The sequence below is a fragment of the Condylostylus longicornis genome, unplaced genomic scaffold, assembly GCF_029603195.1.
Source record: "Condylostylus longicornis isolate FDR11 unplaced genomic scaffold, ASM2960319v2 ptg000038l, whole genome shotgun sequence".
Classification (NCBI taxonomy): domain Eukaryota; kingdom Metazoa; phylum Arthropoda; class Insecta; order Diptera; family Dolichopodidae; genus Condylostylus; species Condylostylus longicornis.
In genome coordinates, this window is record NW_026578007.1 from 15,607,573 (window position 1) to 15,629,612 (window position 22,040).

The following is a 22,040-nucleotide window of genomic DNA, read 5'->3' on the forward strand; positions in this document are numbered from 1 at the left end:
GATAAATTATACATTTAACACAGAAATAAATTAATATCTATTACAGCAAGAACATTTTTTTTTTAATTTAAAATTTAATTTTTAAATAATTTTGTAAGTTTTTTTAAAATAGGTTTTCTGATTTCAAGTTATTTAGGATTTTGTAAAGCTTAAAGAATTTTTCAATTTCTTTCGTATTCTTGGAGAAGTCCATCTTGAGTTATTGGTTGGTCCTTTCTCTACCGAAAGTTCAGATGGTGGTATACCTTCATCGACATCATCAGCTTCTGTTTTTATTTCCATCTTTTGAATAATTAACCGTAATAATTGATGTTGCTGTTCCAATAGTCTACCAACTTCTTTCAATTTTTGTTTCTGTTTAGCCATTTCTGCTGCTAAAATTTCTTCATTACTATCAAATGATACCATATCCATGCCATCTATATTAAAATTGTGTATATTAAATATAAGATTTGTATTTAAAATATGAGTTCTTACTGTCTTCATTAAAAGGATTACAGAACCATCGTCTCATTACGAAATCTAACAAACCCAATTTGCATTTTTTATCATTTGGGTATTCTATCAATTCCATTTTATCGACTTTATGAAGCCACATTTGTGGTAATTTTCGCTCTAATTCTGTATGTAAAACAACCTATTGAAGAAACTAATTAGTAATTAATTTAAAGAATTCAAATTGAATAAATTGTAAATAGTACTTGTATACTTAAGTATTATTAAAAATAAAAATTTAGTTTTCACCTGCATTGCTAGACGTTTTAATTGCGCATTTCTTCGAACTGACTCAATATCGCCAACTGCCAAACCAATCAATAGATTCATTAGTAAAATAGGCATTAATACCATGAAAAGTCCTAAATAAAAATATGTTTTCATTAATTTTTTTAATAAAAGAGCATATTTTCAAGTGTACGAGAATATATTTACCTAGAATTAAAAAAGATGGAAAAGGTACTTTGAGTTGATTGTAATAAAACGGAGTAACATATGTTCCGACAAAATCTAATTCACCAAGCATCATTGAAAATGTTCTTAAAAGGGACATCGGAATTGATGAAAAAGATAATGTTGTTGTTGTGTAGCTTTCTGATATCTGTTATAATAATAGATACGGTTAAAAGATTTGATAGAAATTTTGGTACTGTTTAATATGGCCTTTTTTATGACTTACCTGTGATAGCAAAATGAAAAATGACAAACCGAATGCTATTATAAGGATGGAAAACACCATAAGAACTTTTATCAGAGTTTGAAGTATTTCAAGGAACATGACAACATAAATTCCAACCTGTTTAAATGACAAATAAAAAAATTGTTTTTATTTATAGAAGGTGAACATATGGTAATTTAAGTTTTGCATTAGTAACTGTGTTGCTTGATCGTTTTTGTTTTTTCATCAAACAACATCATTTGATTTTGTTTGACAGAATTATCATAATTTTATATACATAAATTACATGAGAACTATCTTAATTACAATTTATCTTAAAAGAAATTAAATTGACAATGGTCAATCCTATTTTGCTATGCTAAGTATTCATATAAAATGTTAATCCTATTTTCAATGACATGACATTTACAATCGAGCAAGTTGTAACGCAGAAGAAAAATGCTTGTTAGTATTCTGAAAATATTGTGAATATTGCAAAAGGGAGAATGGTTAAAAATAATACAGCACAGATGGCGACACAGTGCGAATAATTTTCAATAAATATAAAGTTGAAACAATAATTTGGTTGTTGTATTTGCTAAAAAATTTCTTTAAAATATTTTTGAAATGAGTGGAACATGTTTTTATTTTTAGAAATATTCTACAAGATATGTTTTTCAATTACTTATAAATCACAACAAATTTTTTTGTAGATGGGTATAAATTGAAACTGAAAAGTTATTACAGTTTATGTGCCTTAAACTAATGAGTAAGGAAAATTACAAGCCTTGATGATTCTCGGCTTAATTAATGAAGTCGTTAAACCGGGTGGGATGTTGTTCATACCACTTATGAAATGGCTTAAGAATTTTTAGAGGGGTACAGGTCGTCCTTAGGCGTAACTCACTACTTTTGAGTTGTGTTTGAGCGTTTAGCGATCTGCCCAATTGAAAAATTCAGAAAAATTAAAAAAAATAGTAAATGGAAAAAATTAAGGGTTAACGTTTATTTTACGTTAAAGGATCAGATTCAGATTTAGTGAAATAGTGTTCGTTTCGTTACACTTTTTAAAAATGCATTAACTAACAGAAAATCTCGATTCTAACTTGCTTTGCTAATTTTATTCATTATGATTACTCTTAATAGTCAATATAAAAAATTTATATATTAAAATAAAAATTACCTGATCAAATCGTTGTAAAAATAATAATAATCGAAACCATGAGAAAAATATTGTAATTGATGCTGCTGAATAATGTATATTACTAACTTCACCACTTTCAGTTAATATTGGTGAAACCATTATTAATGCCGATATATATAATAACCAAGATAATAAATTTCCAATTTCAAGTATATAATGAATTTTTTGTTGATAAACTTGTACCAATTCTCTAATTGAACTCAGAACAATATAAATTATAACAACAATACCACTTATAAATAAACATGATGTTCCAATTATACGTTCCTTTTCAATAATACATTTTGGTTCCAATGGATTTGCATTTAAATTTGCTGGCGATGAATAATTTGTTAGGAAACTAAAAATATACAAAATTATGCAAAAATATTAATTATTAATAATAATGACAAAAAAAATACATTTTAGTGTAGTGCGTTCAGTAGACTAAAGGTTTATAAATAGCATAACTGAATTGGTTCTGAATCAAAATGAGATTTATTATTTTTACTAAGGGTGGGATCGTCTATGTCGCTATTTTAATCGGCAAGTGAGAAGAAAGTGAGTAACAATAATATGTTTGTGTAATGTCATTTTCGAGTGAGAAGAATTATTCGGTATTGCGTATCTCGTTTTTTTTCTAAAATATATACAAAATTTATTCACTTTTAGAAATTGAGACTTTCAGTCTCTGATTTGAGAAAAAATACAAAAATCCAATTGAAAAAATTAGTAATCTTATTAGAAAAACGAAGAATTCTGATTTGAAATCGAATAAAAATTTAATAAAAAGGTAAGATACACGATTAGGCTGTTAATCACTTGACCAAAACAAACGGATGACAAAATATTTTGATTTAGAACCAATATAATTATACAACTTAGCAGTGTTTCATTCAGTGTAGCTTAGCTTCAGTGTAGCTTAAATATTTAATAATTTTAAACCACTTAAGGTTAACACAACGCCATTCTTAACAATCAATATTTTTCTTAAAAAAAATCAGTTTTATTGCTATTAGAGTATTCTAAACTTTAAGTAGACAATATTCTAAATAAATTGAATTTTTTTTTCTAAAAAAAAATAAAAGAGAAATCTTTTTTACCTCATATCCAATCGTCTTTGTTCACAAAAATTTTGCGTTGCATTATTTTTATACAATACTTCAATATTTGTCATCATTTGTTGTGAAAATGCTGTGACAAATATTAGAAATATTGAATAAAATAATAAATTTGCTAAATGAAAATATTTTCCATATGAATTCCATTTCATTTGTAAATATTTTTGTGATAATGGATGAGCTAAAAGTTCAACACGTCCATGATTAACCATTGTCTGCGTTATATAAAATAATTAATTTTATTTAAACTTTTTTTCTTCTTTTTACAATTTAATTAAATTTAAAAATAAAATTTTTAATTATTGAAATAAAACATGCGTATTATGTACATATATATGTAATATTTATATATTAACATAAAATATTATTTGAAATAATGTACAATAATTGAAAATAATAAAATAATCGATTATTTTAGATGAGAATTACTTCATTTATAATTTGGATATATAATATTAAACATACGTATATAACATGCAATTTATTGAATTCATGCAAAAATTATAATTCAATTTAAATTTTAATATAGATACCTACATAAATCTGTGATGAAAATGTAGAACTGCTTAACGTAAACGGTATATCGAATAAAACATAAGAAAGTTCGAAATCTAACAAGATACATATTTTAATTCACAATAATATTCAAGGTAAAAAATTATTTATTTCCTTCAATTTAAAGTATTGAAATTGAAATGGGGCGATGGTTTTGAAAAACAAAAAAATTAATTAATTTTGAAAAATAATATTAAAAACTCGTAGTCGCATCTCTCTCATATCGTGGTATGTATAGCCCCAAACTTTGTAAACCAATTTTTAAAGTAAAATATTTTGGTTATCAATATTTTTTTTGTTTTTACCAAAATCGATATTTTACATATAATGTATAGAAATTTTGAATTAAATTTGGATAGCATTATAGCAAAAGTCAATGTCATCTCAAAAATTTTGGAGTCCGAAATTTCAACCCCTAATAATATGTCGCAGTAAATCATAATTCTCCAAAAAAAAAAAATATGTCACATAGATGACATATGACATATGAGCGTTAACATGTTTATAATTTCTATTAATCCCTGAATATAATTTTTATTATGAAAAATAAAACAAAAAAAAAAAATTAAAATAAAAACTCACATTAGCAACAAGTAATGGAGGTGGTCTCCAATCAGGATCACCTAATTTTCTTTGCATTTCTTTGATTTGTTTTTGTGATTTTTGATATGGCCAAAATGAATATTTTATCTACAAAAAAAAATTTTTATATATACAAGAATAAAATAAAAAATAAAATATATATATATATATATATATATAGACGCATGCCAATTAAAAATAAAATAATAATTTATCGCATGCATTATAAATTTTAAATACTTATAAATTAAAATTATAATTTAAACAAATTTTAATTATTAAAATAATTAATTAAATGTACATATAAAATTACAATTGTTTTTAAATGTAATAAAAATTAGAACCGTCCCATAGGCATTGATATTTTTTAAATTAGTATTTAATATAATAATCAAGTCAATGTGTACACCATGATTTTTGCTAATATTCAAATTTACTCAAATAATTTTTATATTAAATGTTAAGAAAAATAAATAATTTTTTGTAGTTATATATATATATATAGGGTGTTATGTATTTGAATGAATTGCTGTACACCGAGGACGATGTTCATAGCTCAATAAGTTCTGAGTTACAAAGAATATTAAAATCAATTTCCACTCATTTTTTTTTTACTTTTTGTAAATTTTAAATATAAATCCATTATTGTGTCAGACAGACGCATTGTTTAATATGATTTAAGAGCCTTAGAACAAAGGATTTCTCATAAATATCTACATTACTTATAATCTTTTCAGATTTCGGAATCATGTGACTTGAAAGTTCGGATAATTTGAAATTTTTTTGGGGTAATGTAACATTGTTGCTTCCTATAATTTCAGCACAGTTGGTAACCTTGTCAATCGAACTTTAACTTTGTATAATCTTCCAATCTTTAATTGTTAAGTATGGAGTAAATAAGTAATTGAGAAAAATATAGTACTGCAAATGTTTTTCATTCTTTCCAAATTTCAATAACTTAACATAATGTACAATAACCTTTTAATATGGTTTATTATGAAAATTTTTAACCGAGCATTATAGTAATGCTCTTGAATATGAGACACCCTACAGAATACAGACAGCATATTGGAATTTATTTATCTAAATTAAAATTAACACAAAATTATTAATTAACTTGTAAATATTTTATAATAATTCTACATATACTATTTAATATTCAGTTAACTGTATAATAATCCAACTATAATATTCATGCATTTCTTTATACAATACACATATACATTCTTAATTATAAATAAATAATATACACTAATTAAAATTACTAACACTATTAATATTTAAATACACTAGAAATTACAAAAATATTTAAAAAAATAAAATTTTATTTTGTTATCCTCGAATTTCTCTTACATTTAATGCTGGTAATGGAATTGGTTTTGATACCATATATGCTTCTCCAGTTTTTTCATCCATTTGAGCATAAATATTTGGACTTTGTAGACACGAAAACGAGTATCTTATCTAAATTTTTATATAATTTAAATTTTTTTTTTGCTCAAATTTACATAAATTAAAAAATTTTTACTTTTTTGCAATTCAATATTAAAATTACTAATATATGCGCTTAATTAATTTTTTTTTTCTATATAACACTTAATACTTATAAATAAATTTACATATACATAGTTATTATATATACTTATACTATTTATATAATTATTAAGGTTATGAATTTAGGCACTATAGTAGAAACATTATACTTTTTTTTCCAATAGAATGTGTACAGGTGTATTTTGTTAAGGTTTTTTTCGTTTTTATTTTCTATGTTATTTTGTTCATTTAAATTAGAATTTGTTGTATAATTTCAAGACTGTGTAGGGATATTTAAAAAAAGGATAGAAAGAGAAGAAGTGTTAATATGGATATTTGATAAAGACTATGCAGAACTTTAAAGAGAAAAATAAAATTGTTGAATTGAAATTAATTGAAATTCTATAATTATATACAGAGTGTTAGAGACTAGGTAGAATTTCCAAAGCAGGCTGATAGAATGCCACCAAGACAATATAAACATCAAGATTATCTGTTTCATTTCCCGATCAACAATAAAATGTAAAACTTATAAGCTCTCATAACCTCAGACGGGGTGGTGGAGAGGGGTCCAAAATGCAAAATGTGTCTGGGTGCTTTTTATTCGTCTAGAGGGAATTTTCTATCACCGTGTTTTGGGAGTGCTATCGAGTCTGATATATCCTGCATTTAGTAATTTTCTAAAAATAACCTATTAATTTCATTATCAACTTTATTTATACAAAATTGGCGCAGTTGAAATCTCATTTTCAATTATATTCTCACGTTATTTTTAGAGCAAATCGAACAAAAATAATAAAATTATATAAATTATAAAGAAATTAATAAGCAGCACATTTGTTTTTAAAAAAATTTCGAAAATATTATGTCATTGTGTAATGTTGACCGGCGGTCACTAAGTGTAATTATTATAAAAAATTTGACGTTGTCAAAATTAGATAGAAATAAATTTATTAATAGATTAGAGGAAAATAAATTTTAATAATATTGAAAATTCGCTTTAAAATATTTGCTAAATCCTATAAAAATAATAAAATAATTAAAGTTTAATGAATGAAAATTTAATACGACACTCTATCGATTTTTGGAACATAAAGTATAGCAATCGATATATGTATCCTACAATTCACTCGAATTATCAGCATTTAAACCACTTGATTATATTGATTTCCGATATTGGATAAGATCGAGCATTATAAATTCTCAAGAGCTTAGGATTCAATAAAAACATATTAATTTTTTAGGGTATTTTTTACATACGACAAAATTTAAAATTAAATATACGACAAAGTCTGATGACTGTTTACAAATTAGATTGAAATCACTGATGCAGTTCAAATTTTACGTTGAAATTTAATAATTTGCTATGAAAATTATAACCAAAATAAAAATCTGCTGATTGTTGTTTGAGACTTTCGTCAAAAATTAAAAAAATATACTTAACACACTTGTACACAACTTTTGAAAAAAAAAAAACAATTTTAATATACGAAACATGGCTATAGCACACCAGCTAAACTTACATTTTCAGCCATGAATTTGTGCTTAACGAGTATCTTAAATTATATAATAAAATAAAAAAAAATTAGTTTGAGAGATCATTGTAATTAACACTAGATATTTTTAAAAATTTTGTTAAGTTTTTAATTTAGAAAAATTCTCAATTAATTGTTTTTTTTTTTTGTAATTTTCAATTTTAAAACTTTGTATACAAATTAATTTTGAAAATTTTGCGTATATTTTTTATATATATATATTTATGTGATGACAATGATCTTTCAATATATACAGTCTATATATAATTTTATATAATTATAATATTAATAGGTATACCTAATTAGTTTATTAAATTCTATATTAATTTAACATTTGATCCTTCTCATATAATTAAAATTAAATTTAATTAAAATAAAAATTAGTTTTATAATTTTTCTATAATAATATATAACAAATAATTTTTACTTACGTAGAAACTCTTTGAATCCTTTTTGCAATTTGCTTTTGTTATACAATTATCTTGTACTGCTTCAAAAACTCTTGGCATTGATGCAATTAATGCTAATGTTACACATGGATGTTTATCAGATTTTAATGCTAATATTTCATTAGCTCTCTCTTCATGTGTAACCATAGCTAAAGCTGCTTCCGGATATTTATAATAAATAGCATAATCAATTGCACTCATATCCATAAAATTATAAACTAATTTACATCCCATTGATAATAGAACTGATATAGCATTCGGTTTATTTTCCATTGTTGCCAAATGTAAAGCAGTATTCTGCAAAAAATTTTAAATATAATTTAAATAAATTTATAGATATATGCAAGTTATTTTAATCTTACTCCATCTTTATCAACTTGATCTAATAAATGTGAATGTACAGATCTTAATAATTCCATTGTTTGTGTATAACCGGACATTGCAGCTAAATGTAATGGATTTCTACCATTATGATCACGATGTAATAATGCACCACGATTTAATAATAATTGTACAACTCTTGTATGTCCCATTAATGATGCAATATGTAATGGTGTTAAACCTTCACCATCACTTTCATTTATTATAAAACTTCCCTTTTCTGAATCTAATAGTTGACGAACAGTATTATAACGGCCATAACGTGCAGCAAAATGTAATGGACTTTCATTATTATTATTTTTTAAATTAATACAAGCACCTAAACGTATTAAATTTTCTAAAGAACGTATATGTCCTTCACGGCTAGCATAATGTAATGGTGCACAACCAGCATTATCTTTTTCATTGAGCAATTGTATTAATTGACCTTTTGATTGTGTTGTTGTTACTTGTTCAGCAAATTCAGTTAATCTACCACCATTTATTATAACAAAATGTAAGGCATTACGATTATTTGAATCTTTTGTTGATATATTTGCACCCATTTTTATTAATAAATTAACTGTTTTCCAACCGCTACGTGATGCTGCCAATAATAATGGTGTACGATGATCTTTATCTAATGCATTTATATCAGCTCCTTCAGATATTAAATATTCAACAATTTCTGGATGATCAAACATTGATGCACAATGTAATGGTGTCATTTTTTGTACATCTGTACATGATAAACATAATTTCTTTTCTTGTGGTTGCATAGAAAACATTAATTTGACAATTTCAATTGCACCCTAAAAAAAATATTTTATTAAGTTTACTTTTCTTCTTTATTTTTTTGTAAAAATAATTATTAGAAAACTTACTTGAGCACATGCTAAATGAACTGGTGTTGAAAGATCATGTTGTTGTGTTGATATTTTAGCGCCAGATTTTAAACATAATTCAACTGCTTTAATATCACCACCATGAACTGCAGAATGTAATGGGACATTACCTTCAGAATCATAAAACGAGATCATTTCTTCACGTGTACAACCACGAGATTCGCCCCACTATATTTTAAGAAAATAAATAATTAAAATTAAGAAGTTTTGCAAAACAAAAAAATATAAAAAATTAATTGTGTAGTTTGTGATTAAATCAATGAGTTTTTCAAGTTCTCAATTTTCAAACTCAAATTTTTAAGTATTTCTTTTTCTTACATTTATGATGAACTCCTCTAAAAGGAGTCATTAAGTGCATTACTATAATTATATAGGAAAAGTTAAATTTTATTCTAAATTTTTTTTTAACAAATTTCCGAAATTGTTTTAAACTCTTTACTTACTAATCACGGTAAATTTCAATTAATTTATGCAAGGAATAAAACATAAAATAATTTGAGTAATTTATGAAAATTTGAAATTTTTCTCAAAATTCTTCTCATCTTTTATTTTCTTTAATTAATGTCGAAAATAATCATAATTAAAATATTTGAAAGAATTCTTCAACTCATTCCTCTGTGTTTTCTTAACTCGTATTCAACCTTGTAAAATTATGGTTCATATATTTTAATCCAACATCCATACCCATAGTACGCATTATTCAATGCAGTGATATTCGTGTCATAAAATGTGTCATTAACAACACTTTTAAATTTCTAAAGAATAAAGATTGTGTATTGAAGTTTTCTACAAAAAATCGAAATAAATTTTTTGATTTTTATACAATTTCATGTAATAATTTTAATGAGGCGGTTATTAAGAAATTTTAATCTGTGATTTAGCATATATTTTGAATCATTGATTTGATAGTTAAATAATAAGGTATTTACTAAAATGAGTACTGAATTTATAAAATTTTTACTTTGAGAATTTTAATGCGTGCTCTTCAATGTCATTTGCTAATCATTAATGCGGATGTCATGTGTAAGAGTATAGTGTTCGAGAGAAAGAGAGTAAAATAAACTTAAAATAAGTTATTAATTTCACTTATGTTTGGTAACAAACTTTCATAAATTTTTTATATTTCATATTTTATATAAACTTTCGGAAAAGAACCCGTTCGTGTACGGGAACATTAGAAGTTTTATTTGAAAAAAATATCAAAATAAAAAGAGAAATTTGTGTAAATTGGACGTTTGCTCTTGTTGTAAAAAAAATTTTGCGGTTTATTTTACGTTGTTGTTATTGGTGTCTGTTTAATCCTTTGAACTTTAAAAAAACAACAGAAACTACTTTTGACACTTGTAAATTTTTGCCAGTATGTGAGAAAATATTGTTATATTTTTCATCTCCTATTCTCTTAAACATTAAATTTAATTCAAGTCAAAGAATAAACAGACTGACTTTGTTACATTTTCACTTGTCGCATAATTTTTAGGAAGAAATGTGATATGAGAGTAACCTATTTGTTGATTAACAATTTATACGAGATTACACTCTCCGAATTATTGTCTTCGTAATTATGAGAACAATAATTACCAATGATATTTGCACTCATATTCGAGTATTTTTACGAATTACCGCTAGGTTGTGCTTATAATATACTTATATAATTTATACATAATTAAAATTTTATATAAAATTATAATTAATTATTTCGGAAAATTTTTTATTTATTTTATACAACACATAAATGTACAAGTAACATTAACTAAAGTCACAAAGAATTTTTATATCTATATAGGAATAAAATAAGAGGATTTCTCAATATTTTTATGTAATAAACTATATATCCTATTATTTACTACAATATTATAATTGAGGTGCGTATACATACATATATAATTATATAATATTTTATAATTGAAGAGTGTATAATAAAATATATAATAATGTTTTATAAAATATTATATAGAATATCAAAACTACTCACTTGAAAAAATACTTCCATTGTTTTAGAGCTTGCATTTTTTGCAGCTTCATGAATTGGATAATAACCATTATTACATGGCTTTCTAGGACACGCACCAAATTCAGTAATCTGTAAATATTTTACATTATGGTTTTATCTAATATATAAGGGATTATTGATGATTATGATTTTTTAAATATCTCACATAATTTTTTGAAGATAATTTTTTAAAATAATATACGTACATATATTTAAAAATTTATTATTAATATTATGTTTAAAAGATTAATGAACTAGGTATATATATATATATATGTACATAATATGAAATACAATTTGTTTTCAGATTTTTTATGAAATTATTTTCAGAATAATAAATAGAAATTCTGTTTATAGTATAGTGTATTAAATATTATAAGAAATGCATATAGAAAGCGATTTTAGAGGCAATTTAATAAGCTTAAAAAATTTATAGTTCTATAATATTTTAAATATTGAGGTTTGAGTCTTTGATTAAATTATTTAAATTTTGATTTAAAATATTCGAATTAAAATTTTATCAATTAATTATTATTTAGTTTCATATGGGAAAAAAGAAAGGATACATAAATTTACAAAAGAGAAAACTTGTAGATTGCATAAGCATATACATATATATACATACAAAATTTACGCATACAATTTGTGAGTGTGTGATTTGAATTTTTTTGTGTGATGTCTGAAAATTCGCATTAAACAATATTTGCTAATTAAATAAGACTGAAATTATATAAGACTGAAGTAAAATTTTGGAAGTCCCTGGTTATAAAGTAGAGGGTAATAAGTTATTGAATATTACAAGAGATTACAAAAATGGGCTTCGGTCCTCGTTTCGTAAAGTATCATTTATTTCCTGGAACCCCGTTCACGGAACCTCTTTTACTGGAAAACTTATTAACCTCGTATCATTTAGTATCAATTATGAAAAGTGTAAAACTTTTTGTATAATTAATAATAAAGTATATAAATAATTGTGTTAAAAATGAATGTTACCGGAGGTAAAGAAAAATTTAGAAAATAATTTTCAAATCTAACAAACACTCTAATATATGATTCGCCGTTAGCATTGATTATTCGGAAAAATTATTCCAGTAGGGCTAGGAATAGAAGCTTCGATCTTTTACTTCATATAGGTATAAAACAGCAGATGTTCTGGTCTGTTAGATTTCAAAAAACAACGAACCTCGTGTATAGTGCAGAATCTTTTAATAAAACAGTTCTTCGCTTCAATTTTCTTAATTATTAATTATGAATTTTGTTATTAATGCCAAAAAAATTACTGAAAATATTACAAACGTAACAAGAAATTTGCTATTACATATAAAAATTCTTATATACTTTTTTCAAATTTCTATGTCATTTCACAAAATAATTTATTTATGAAATATGAAAAAAAAATGATTTTCTTCGAAAATTCATTGTCAGACAGCAGAAAATTTCAAATTAGTTATTGCATAATTGTTATACATTAAGTTATTAAAAAAGACTTTTGAAAAATATTTTGCTACGAATTTTTTTTTTTCGTGTTATACAAACAAGAAATAATAAATTTTAATTGCTTTCTTTGTTGTCAAATTTAAATTTTTAATTAAATTTTATATTTACGAAATTTTATGCAGTGTAATTCAATAAAATCATTTTATAAACGTAAATCACAGGTGAAAATAAATATGATGGAGTTAATATAGAAAAGACTGATGTTAACAGCACATGATCGACTTATATGGGCACGTTTTCTGAAAATTTGTTAAATGAAATGTAAAATTAACTTTGTCCTCCCTATTTTCTGCGAAAAATTCTATAGGAGTTCTATTGAACTTTTCTACCTAGATATAAGCACTGCTTATGTTTAGTTTGGAGGAAAAGGTACCTTTTGTAACTATAAAAGCATAAAAAGAAAAAAAAACGAAATTTCCTGAATTTCCGAGATACGGTCAAAATACTTTATTGGAAAAACTGAATTTTTCATAATTTTTGACTGTAACCCTACTTAACCGAGAAAACCGAATTTTTTCATAATTTTGATGATAGCCCTACCTTACTGGGAAAACGGAGTTTTTTCATAATATTTGACTGTAACTCCACGTCATCGCAAAAACCGAATTTTTCATAATTTTTAACCGTAACCCTACCTTATCAAAAAAACGCTTATTTTCAGGAATTTTTATTGAGGAAATCAAGAGGAAAATGAATAAAAATTTTAATAACGGCCATAGTACGGATGTATATATATCATATTAACAAGACAAATATTAAAAGATAGTAGTTATTGCCTAACGGAGCAAATTGCCGTTCAAAATAAAGTAACTAAAATAACTTTTTAGCCCTATTTAATTAAAAGGATAAAAATTCGAGCGTCGTCCAAGACGTTTTTTATTTAAAGTCTTCAAAAAAAATTATAGTTATGAAATTTAATGGGGCTACAAAATGTTAAAGTTTTTATAAAATTATAAAATGGATTCGGCCCATTTTCAGGTCTCTGAATTTTTTAAGCTTGTGATAGGATAAATTCCAAAATAGATTTTACATGAAAGTTAAAGAAAAATTCGGAAAGATTCTACTGTGGTTTATGTTCCAGTAGTAAAAATTTGTACAGGAATCAAAGCTTAATTGCTTAAGAAAATGCTTTTGTTTTTTAAGTTATTTTAGTAAAGTACGAGTATATGAGATGTACATAATGTGTATAGGTGTATACCTAAAAAAAACCAAAGTGCATTATAATTAATTAAAATTAAAATTAAAATATACAGAAAATCAATAATATAACTACGAACTAATTAACATAAAGAAAAATGTTATAAAAATATACTTGGCAGCTGGCACACACATACATTTAAGAATTATACAAATATATTTATGTATATATAACAAAATATAATTAGAAAAGAGAGTCGAGTGCAACAATCAAAAGAAGAAAACAGAAAAAACCAAAATTAATAAGAACAAAAAAAAAAGAAAATCTTTACCAAAAGTCTGGCACATTCTTCATGATCATAAATTGCAGCTAAATGTAATGCTGTTCGACCATGTTCACCTCCTTTTTGAATATCAAATATATTACGATATTTACCCATTACTTGTAATGCTTTAGTTTTATTTAACTCTGTTGCTAAATGAACTGGAGCCTGTTTCTTTTCATTTAATATACCAGTATCTACGTTGCTGCATAGATAATGTAGATAAATTAGAATGTTATTGGAAAAATATTAATAAAGTTTTTTAAATGTTAAAAATTTCTTAAACTTTCTGACATCAGAATTTCAATAATACTGTTATACCTCAAACAATTCACTGCTTATATAAGTGTTAATTGTTGAATTGTGTATAATTAAAGTACTAATGAAATTTTAATGTCAAAAGTATTATTTTATTAATATTTTAATTGTGTTATACTTACAGAGATAGAAGATAATTTAATGCATCTAAAGCATCATTTTCAACTGCTACATGTAATGGAGTGTTACCAGCACCATCTTGTGCGTTAAGATCTGCGTAAATGATTATTATTTTGTAATTCATGAAAAACTTATTTAATATTTTACAATAAAATTAATAAATTTTTTTCACATTTAAGGTATATATAGGTGTGGGTATAATTTTAAACTCAATTTATAAGGATTAAATTTCATTAACGTTAAGGCAATAATTTTTCATTGACGATCTTCTCAAAATTCAAAATTAGGATTATTTAATACACTGAGAATCCAATTTTTCTCTTTCTTTTACAAAAAGTGTTAGAAGAATTTATTTAAAAAAAATTTATTTTGCCTCTCCAATTTATTCGTCTGTCTATTTGCTTGCTAAATTATCAATTCGCCTGACCGTTAAGCCGTCGTTAATAATTGCTTATTAGGTTTAGAGCAAAATGGCCATCTATTTTTCTACCCCATATTGTTTATGTTTAAAATAAACTTTGTGAAACGCAGAAAGTACATTTATTTCAATTTAAAAAATAATAGCTGAAACCAAAGTTAAAAAAATATTGTTCAAAAATATGCCGCTGTAGCAACCGATTCAAGAGGTAGGAGTTCTTAAAGGTAAGAAATTTTATTTTGGTTGACTTTATAGGCTATAACTTTGACTGTGTTAGGTGTGTCATTATTTTAAGACATGCCTTAGAAAAGTATTGTAATACGATTCAATTTTTTTCAAAAATTTTTGGCCTTCAGTTTTTTGGCTTACTTCCCACACCTGAACTGGTTGTGATAGAGGTCTATTGTTGAACAAAATTTTTTTGTTTTCTTATTAACAAAGATCTACAGTTGGCATATTTTAATGCACAAGTATACTGAATAAATGCCCCCTAAACCTGTTTTGATACAATCCTATTGTATACATGCAGATATATGACAATTCACCACTGTAATTTACCCTATATAGAAAATAAATTTTTATGAATATAAAAAATTAACATTAATTTCCCCCTTATCGAAAATTATTATGCCTAATATAACTAATAACATAATTTTTTGAAAATTATTACTCCTCCTAAACGTATCCAATATTATATGCTAGGAATTGAGGGAATTATTGTTGAATAATGGACTCTGAATTTCAGTTTAGTTCTAGATATAAATACGTTTGTATACTTCCTTCAAATATGTACGAGTGCAATAATTCCAGAGAAGTTTTACTATCACTTATTTAAGGGAATCACATAATTTTCGGAATTCTCTATATATTTTTTCTACAAAGAACATATTCCACATACAGTATAACAATTCCTCTTGTTCAATGAAATTCAATATTTGTGTCTTCTCAATTTTTAAGTATATGTAGTAAGTATATTTAATTTAATAATAACTAAAAACTTCTTACAAAAAAAAAAAATTAAATAAATAAATAAAATTCAATTATACCTCCTTGCTGTTCATATATAAATTTTAGTATATTAACTCTATTTCTAGATGCTGCTTGATGTGCTGCTGTTCTTCCTTTACCATCACGTATTGATAATTTTGTATTATCTCCACGATATAATCTAACAAAATCATCTAAGTTTCCAGCTTCAGCTGCCTGTAAATCAAATAGAAAGAATAGAAATTAACTTTAATTTTTTTTTTCATATAAATTTTGTATGTATGTGCACAGACACATGAACACACATAAGGTATGTACATATGTATAAAATCTAATTTGTTGGAAATTCATTTTTATATATTTTTATTTTTGCTGATTTGTCTGATTGTATGTAATAAAATTTATAATTTTCTTTTTTCTAGAAATCTAAAAAGTTTGTTAACAAAGTTTTGTGGGTAAATGAATTGCAGTTTGGTGTGTGTAGCAAAATTTTTTCCAACTTAAATTCATTTTTGTTAAAATTTTGTTAAAGGTTCTTAACATTGCTGTAGAAAATTTTTATAAATTGTTTTAAAAACTTACTAATATTTTTAATTTATTTAAGAATGAGAACAAATTTTCCAAAGATTAATTGAAATTCATTTGTTTGAAATTGAAAGGGATGCTTTAATTTCAATAGGAACATAGAAGAACGGTGTTCTTTCAGCAATGAACTAGTATTAATTTGCCCATAATCAATATAGAGTTTCTCGAGGGGATAATAGGGATTTATTGTATTTCGCTTAATTTAATTATGAGGATAGGTTTTAGTAGTATTGTTTACTCATTTTTAGACTTCGCTAGCAGTAAATTTTACCCTCTTGCTATCAATTACAAGTACGTAGTTCATAATCTATATAGAGATGTTCATAGTCTAGAATTTCTCAATATTAACGAAAAATTGGCTAACATTTCAGAAAGGTAAATTAATTGAATGCTTATAAATTGGTAAAGCCGGAACGTTTCTGGACAGAAACGTCTAGAAAGTAAAATAATTTTTTAAGAAAATCTTATATGTGGGATGATGATGCTGTAATATTGCAATTGCTCCCTATACTGTCATGATGCGATTTCTATACAATAATTGTCTTCTGATACTCAAATACTAACAAAATTTAATTCTTAAATCCTTTTCCTATAATTCCATGTGGTTTTCATTAATGACACAATTATGTTATTTTTAAATTGAAATTTTTACACACATACTTTAAAAAGTTGTAAATATTCAGCACTCCTATATCACATTCACGTTATACTTCTAGGATATTAAATATAAACTTGTTATTTAAAATAAAAATTTCAACTTGTTTAAAGAAACAATGAAGTATATTGTAAAGTATTTAATTACTAACTGTTATACATGTGTGTATATATGCAATATAAATGTAATTTGTGTGATATGAATTTAAAAATTTTATATAAAATTCTTAGAATAAGACACTTTAATTCAATTTTCTTAACACATGTTTTTTTTTTTTGAAAAATTTATATAGTGGTGAACGTATGCAATCCTCTTTAAAATTACTTTTAAATTCCCTGCATATCCCGGTATTTTGTTTAATAAAAACTAAAGTGTACTACAGAATTCGTCATAATAAAAGAAAAAAAACTTAAAAAAAGTTCTGTAGCACTTTAAATTTTCCAGGTAAATACTTGGAAATATTCTAATAATGGATTATTTCCGGCGCTCCATTGAAGGGAATTTGAAATTTTCCAAATTATTCCGGAATTTTTTAATAATGGCTAGGAGTAAAAATTATCCAACAGAAAAGTTTGTTACTAATATAATTTTCGCAACAGCTCCTTTCGTTTTGCAGGTCTTAAATTAATAAATGATTGATAAAAGGATTAAAAATGAATGTCAGTACAGCGATAGAAAACTATTAGAATTTCGTAAACAATGGTATAAATTTTGACTCGTAATATAGCATCTCTGAGCTAAATAATCGTTGAGCTTAAAATTTTCGAGCTTAATAATCAGTTAGTTATCGTGTATAACAAAAATTTGTTTTAATTAATTTATAATAACGGTGTGTATGAATGCCGTTTCAGTAAACCGGATTCAGAATTCTTAATATCAATAGGAAGATATGAGGAACAATCTGAATTAGTCTTTAGAATTTTGAAAAGAAAAAGTGGTGATTCGTTTAACTCTGTACGTCTGTGTATCTGCTTACAAAAGTCATCTCCTTCACAGGAAAATTGCTACTTTACAAAACAATTGATTTGATCCGAATATACTGTATGTATTTGTGTTTTTACCTTGATATAAAAATTAATTATGTCGTGATATAAAATTCTTTGTAATTGTATAGTGCAACTTTAATGACGCTTCGTTTTGTTCTTCATTTTTAAGTAGCATGTTCAGTGTTAACCATAAGAGTTGATTTAAATTTTAAGTATACATGTATTTTGTTATTGTACTCACATATAATTGTAGCGTATAACAATTTTTACTTAAGTGTTAGTGAATGAAAACTTCTTATGTAGCATTGCGAGTCCGTTTAATATGCACGTTCAGGTGAAATTTATTTGAAATAAAAATTCTATCAACTTAAAAAAAATCTAAATCAGCTAAATCTCTTTAATGATTTAATTTTTCTTTGTACATTTTAATAATAAAGTTTAAAATTTTAAATTAGAAAATAAATATTCTTGTAAATATAAGAAATGGGAGATTTTGAAGTCTTGAATATATTAATAAAAAAGTTATTGCAAATTTATAGTAAATTTGATCTTAAAAATTAATTATTAGAAATAGTTATTTTATTTAGAATTTTAATTGTTATACTATAACCTAAGTGAAATTTTGAAATTTAAGGAGTAGAACTTCTTCTATATATGTACATTCAAAATACAAACCTGAAATACTTCTTCTGCAGTAATTTTTGGTCCTGGTGCTAAACGCAATACTTTTGACCATTGAACTGGTATTTTTAAAGGTGTACCCATAGTTATACCAACAGTTTTTGTACAACATCCATTTAAATAATTTAAAGTTATACTTTTATTGAAATTAATTTCATCAGTTTTATTAGAATTTTTAAAAAATTTTCTCATTTTTTTTATTAAATTCAATTATATTATAAAATTTATTATGCATAACAGTAATTTGTACACTATTTATATATGTATGTATATATTTAAAAAATTTAGTTATTTAAAATATTTTCAATTAGGTTAATATTGTAATTGTTTACAATTCTTTTATTTAATTTTTAATTAAAGGTCATTTAATTATTATTATTTATAACAGTTTATTATTAGCTGTACAGTAATTGAAAGAGCACATAATAATTATAAAAGGAAGAAAATATTAAGGAAACTTCATAATTTTTTTAATCTTAATATAAATTTTAAAGACTAATTGTTGTGTTTTTCGGTATTTAATAAGAAATTCTCAGTAATTATTATAAAAATAATCGGAGGGGATCAAAGAAAACATAAAAAATAGACTGAACGTTTCTAACGCGGTATTTGATAGATTATGGGCCATTTGGAAATCTTCACACTTTATTCAAAAATACAAAATTAAGAATGTTCAATGCATGTATAAAATTAGGCCTGCTGTATGGTTCTGGAACATAGCTAGTAATAAATGAACACACAAACAAAATAGAAATATTCATAAATAAAAGCCCAAAAATTATATATCGAGCATTCTGAACCAGACGAATAACTAACATAGACGTTTGGGCTTTAACACACCAAGAGTCTATTACAAAAGTAATAAGAAAGAAAAAATGGAATAGATAAGCCAAATATACCGCGACGAAGGCACAAGGGAGAAGAAGCGTCAGACTACCCAACAGTACATTGCAAAGAATTATTGACTTTTGAATTAATAATTTTTTATTAATTTTTTTCTTCATTTGAAAAAAAATTAAATCGGTACGGCCAACATGACATGTGCAGCAAATTAAAACAAATCGCCCCTAACAGCGTTCGTCGGAGGAGCTTTGGAGTATTTTGTAAATCATGTCTAATAATATATTTATTTACAAATTGTCCTCTTTTAACTAAATTTATGAAACTTATACATAACGGTATTGGAATTTACACAATTTCATTAGTATGTCTACTAATTTGATTTTCATAAGAAAATTTAAGCGAATTTTATAAGTGAAAATTTGGAAAAATCATAGCTGTAGTCAGTTAGATACGAAAATTTGTCATTTTACCAGGTGAAATGCAAAGTTAAACTTACTGCAAAAATATCTATTACGAAAACAACAAAAAATGAAAAGATTATTCATTGCGAAAGCCTTAAAAATTTTATAAAAAATTTTTAATAATTAAAATAGGGTCGGATTCTTTCGAGCTTAGCAAGTCCGGTATTCATTTTTGACTATTTCGGTTTGAAAAAGTATTGAGAAGAAATTAAATTGTATATAGAAGACTGAATACTGTTAAGGCCGAAAAATTTGGATAATTTTTAGTTTCAGTTAATAAATTCTGTAAATTTACTAAAACTTGTCTAAAATTTAGTAAAACTTGTATATACTAAGACAAGTTGTGTTTAATCTTTAACTATTTATTACCAAATACACTGAGATCACAATTAATTAATTCTTTCATGTATAAGGAGTTATGAATACTTCCACAAAAGGATGTTTTTAATAGCCTTCTATGTTGAGAACTTAAAATTTTCTCATTTACAATATAAACACAAGCTCAATTTAAATTTTCAATTAACTAATTTCAAAAATTTCATTTTTTTCCAAATAAATTAGAGTTTTATGAATTCAAATTGAAAAAGAAGGAAATTAATCTAACCAATAATTGAAATCTCTTCTCTTCACCATTTCATTTATTTTATTCACCATTAAGAAGAAATAAATCAAAAACTTTAAACCTTCTCATTTCGATATAAGAGCACATAAAATATAATAAAAATACACCTACTTATATAAGAAAATGCAATTGCAAAAATTATTAAAGTAAAACAAGAAATATTGTTTTGTCAAAAAATATTTTTCAAAAAAATTGAAAAAAAAATTAGAAAATTTTGAGAAAAACATTGAAGAAAAGCGGAAAATGATCATTTACAATATTGTTAAAAAAAACCACAGTAAAAATAGAATAAATGAAAAATTTTGTAACTTTTCAATGTCACAACTACAAAAATATTTTTTTATACAAAAAATATTAATAATTTTGTAATTGTTAAATTAATATAAAAAAAAATTATATTTTAATAGTTGATATTTTTCTTACAAAAATTTTAAGTAAATATTTTGGTGCTATTAAAACTGATGAATGATCTCTGATGCAAGAAAATATTATTTACATTAATATTTAATATAAAAAAAACTTTTATAATAAACTGGGTTAAAAAATTGTTGAGTTTTTTACTGGTCGTACGGTAATTTCTCATCAATGATGAAAAGAATTGTTCACCTGGAAACTATATGCAATGTTACCAGTTTAAATAATTGCTTTCGAATAATTTATTCAATTCCTTTTTAAATAAGTTAATAGGCGAGGAACTCTAAATTATACCATGAAATGTTAACAAGTAAATTATATGAAATAATTTATTGAGACAATATTAATTGATATAAAATTCAAATTTGTTTAGAAGTAGAGCTACAATTCTACTATAATTGCATATGTAATATAAAAATTTCTGCTATACTTAGTCCACAATATAAAATTGAATGTGAAAGAATCTAAAGTCTTCTGCAAATGCAAAGCTAGTGTACTAATCAATAGCATACTTTAATAATAGTTAAGTTATTAGCCGACGATTCTCTGTGAGAAATGAGATTAAATTCAAAATTAATAGGATAACCATCATTTAAATTCGAAATTTATTATATTTACTATAGCTAT

General features: G+C 24.5%; 1 protein-coding gene and 1 non-coding gene across 4 annotated transcripts in view; one reads left to right on the forward strand and one right to left on the reverse strand.

The window, feature by feature from the left end:
- Positions 1-22,040, reverse strand: part of LOC129609329 (transient receptor potential cation channel subfamily A member 1) — a 34,981-nt gene continuing 12,941 nt past the window's right edge. Inside the window, exons 3-18 of one of the 3 annotated variants that reach the window (XM_055521296.1) lie at positions 16,226-16,382; positions 14,764-14,854; positions 14,333-14,528; positions 11,349-11,456; positions 9,356-9,544; positions 8,474-9,283; positions 8,094-8,408; positions 5,948-6,058; positions 4,595-4,702; positions 3,440-3,672; positions 2,337-2,697; positions 1,175-1,291; positions 931-1,096; positions 745-857; positions 478-637; positions 1-419 (exon numbers count right to left, since the gene is read on the reverse strand). In XM_055521296.1, the coding sequence (XP_055377271.1) occupies positions 133-419; positions 478-637; positions 745-857; positions 931-1,096; positions 1,175-1,291; positions 2,337-2,697; positions 3,440-3,672; positions 4,595-4,702; positions 5,948-6,058; positions 8,094-8,408; positions 8,474-9,283; positions 9,356-9,544; positions 11,349-11,456; positions 14,333-14,528; positions 14,764-14,854; positions 16,226-16,382 (3,522 nt within the window). In that variant the 3' untranslated portion in view covers positions 1-132. The remainder of the gene's footprint in view (positions 420-477; positions 638-744; positions 858-930; positions 1,097-1,174; positions 1,292-2,336; positions 2,698-3,439; positions 3,673-4,594; positions 4,703-5,947; positions 6,059-8,093; positions 8,409-8,473; positions 9,284-9,355; positions 9,545-11,348; positions 11,457-14,332; positions 14,529-14,763; positions 14,855-16,225; positions 16,383-22,040) is intronic. The other 2 variants (XM_055521299.1, XM_055521297.1) reach the window with 2 other exon arrangements.
- On the forward strand, positions 1,906-2,099 carry LOC129609354 (U12 minor spliceosomal RNA). Its single transcript, XR_008696966.1, has one exon. It is a non-coding gene; the product is annotated as a U12 minor spliceosomal RNA (small nuclear RNA).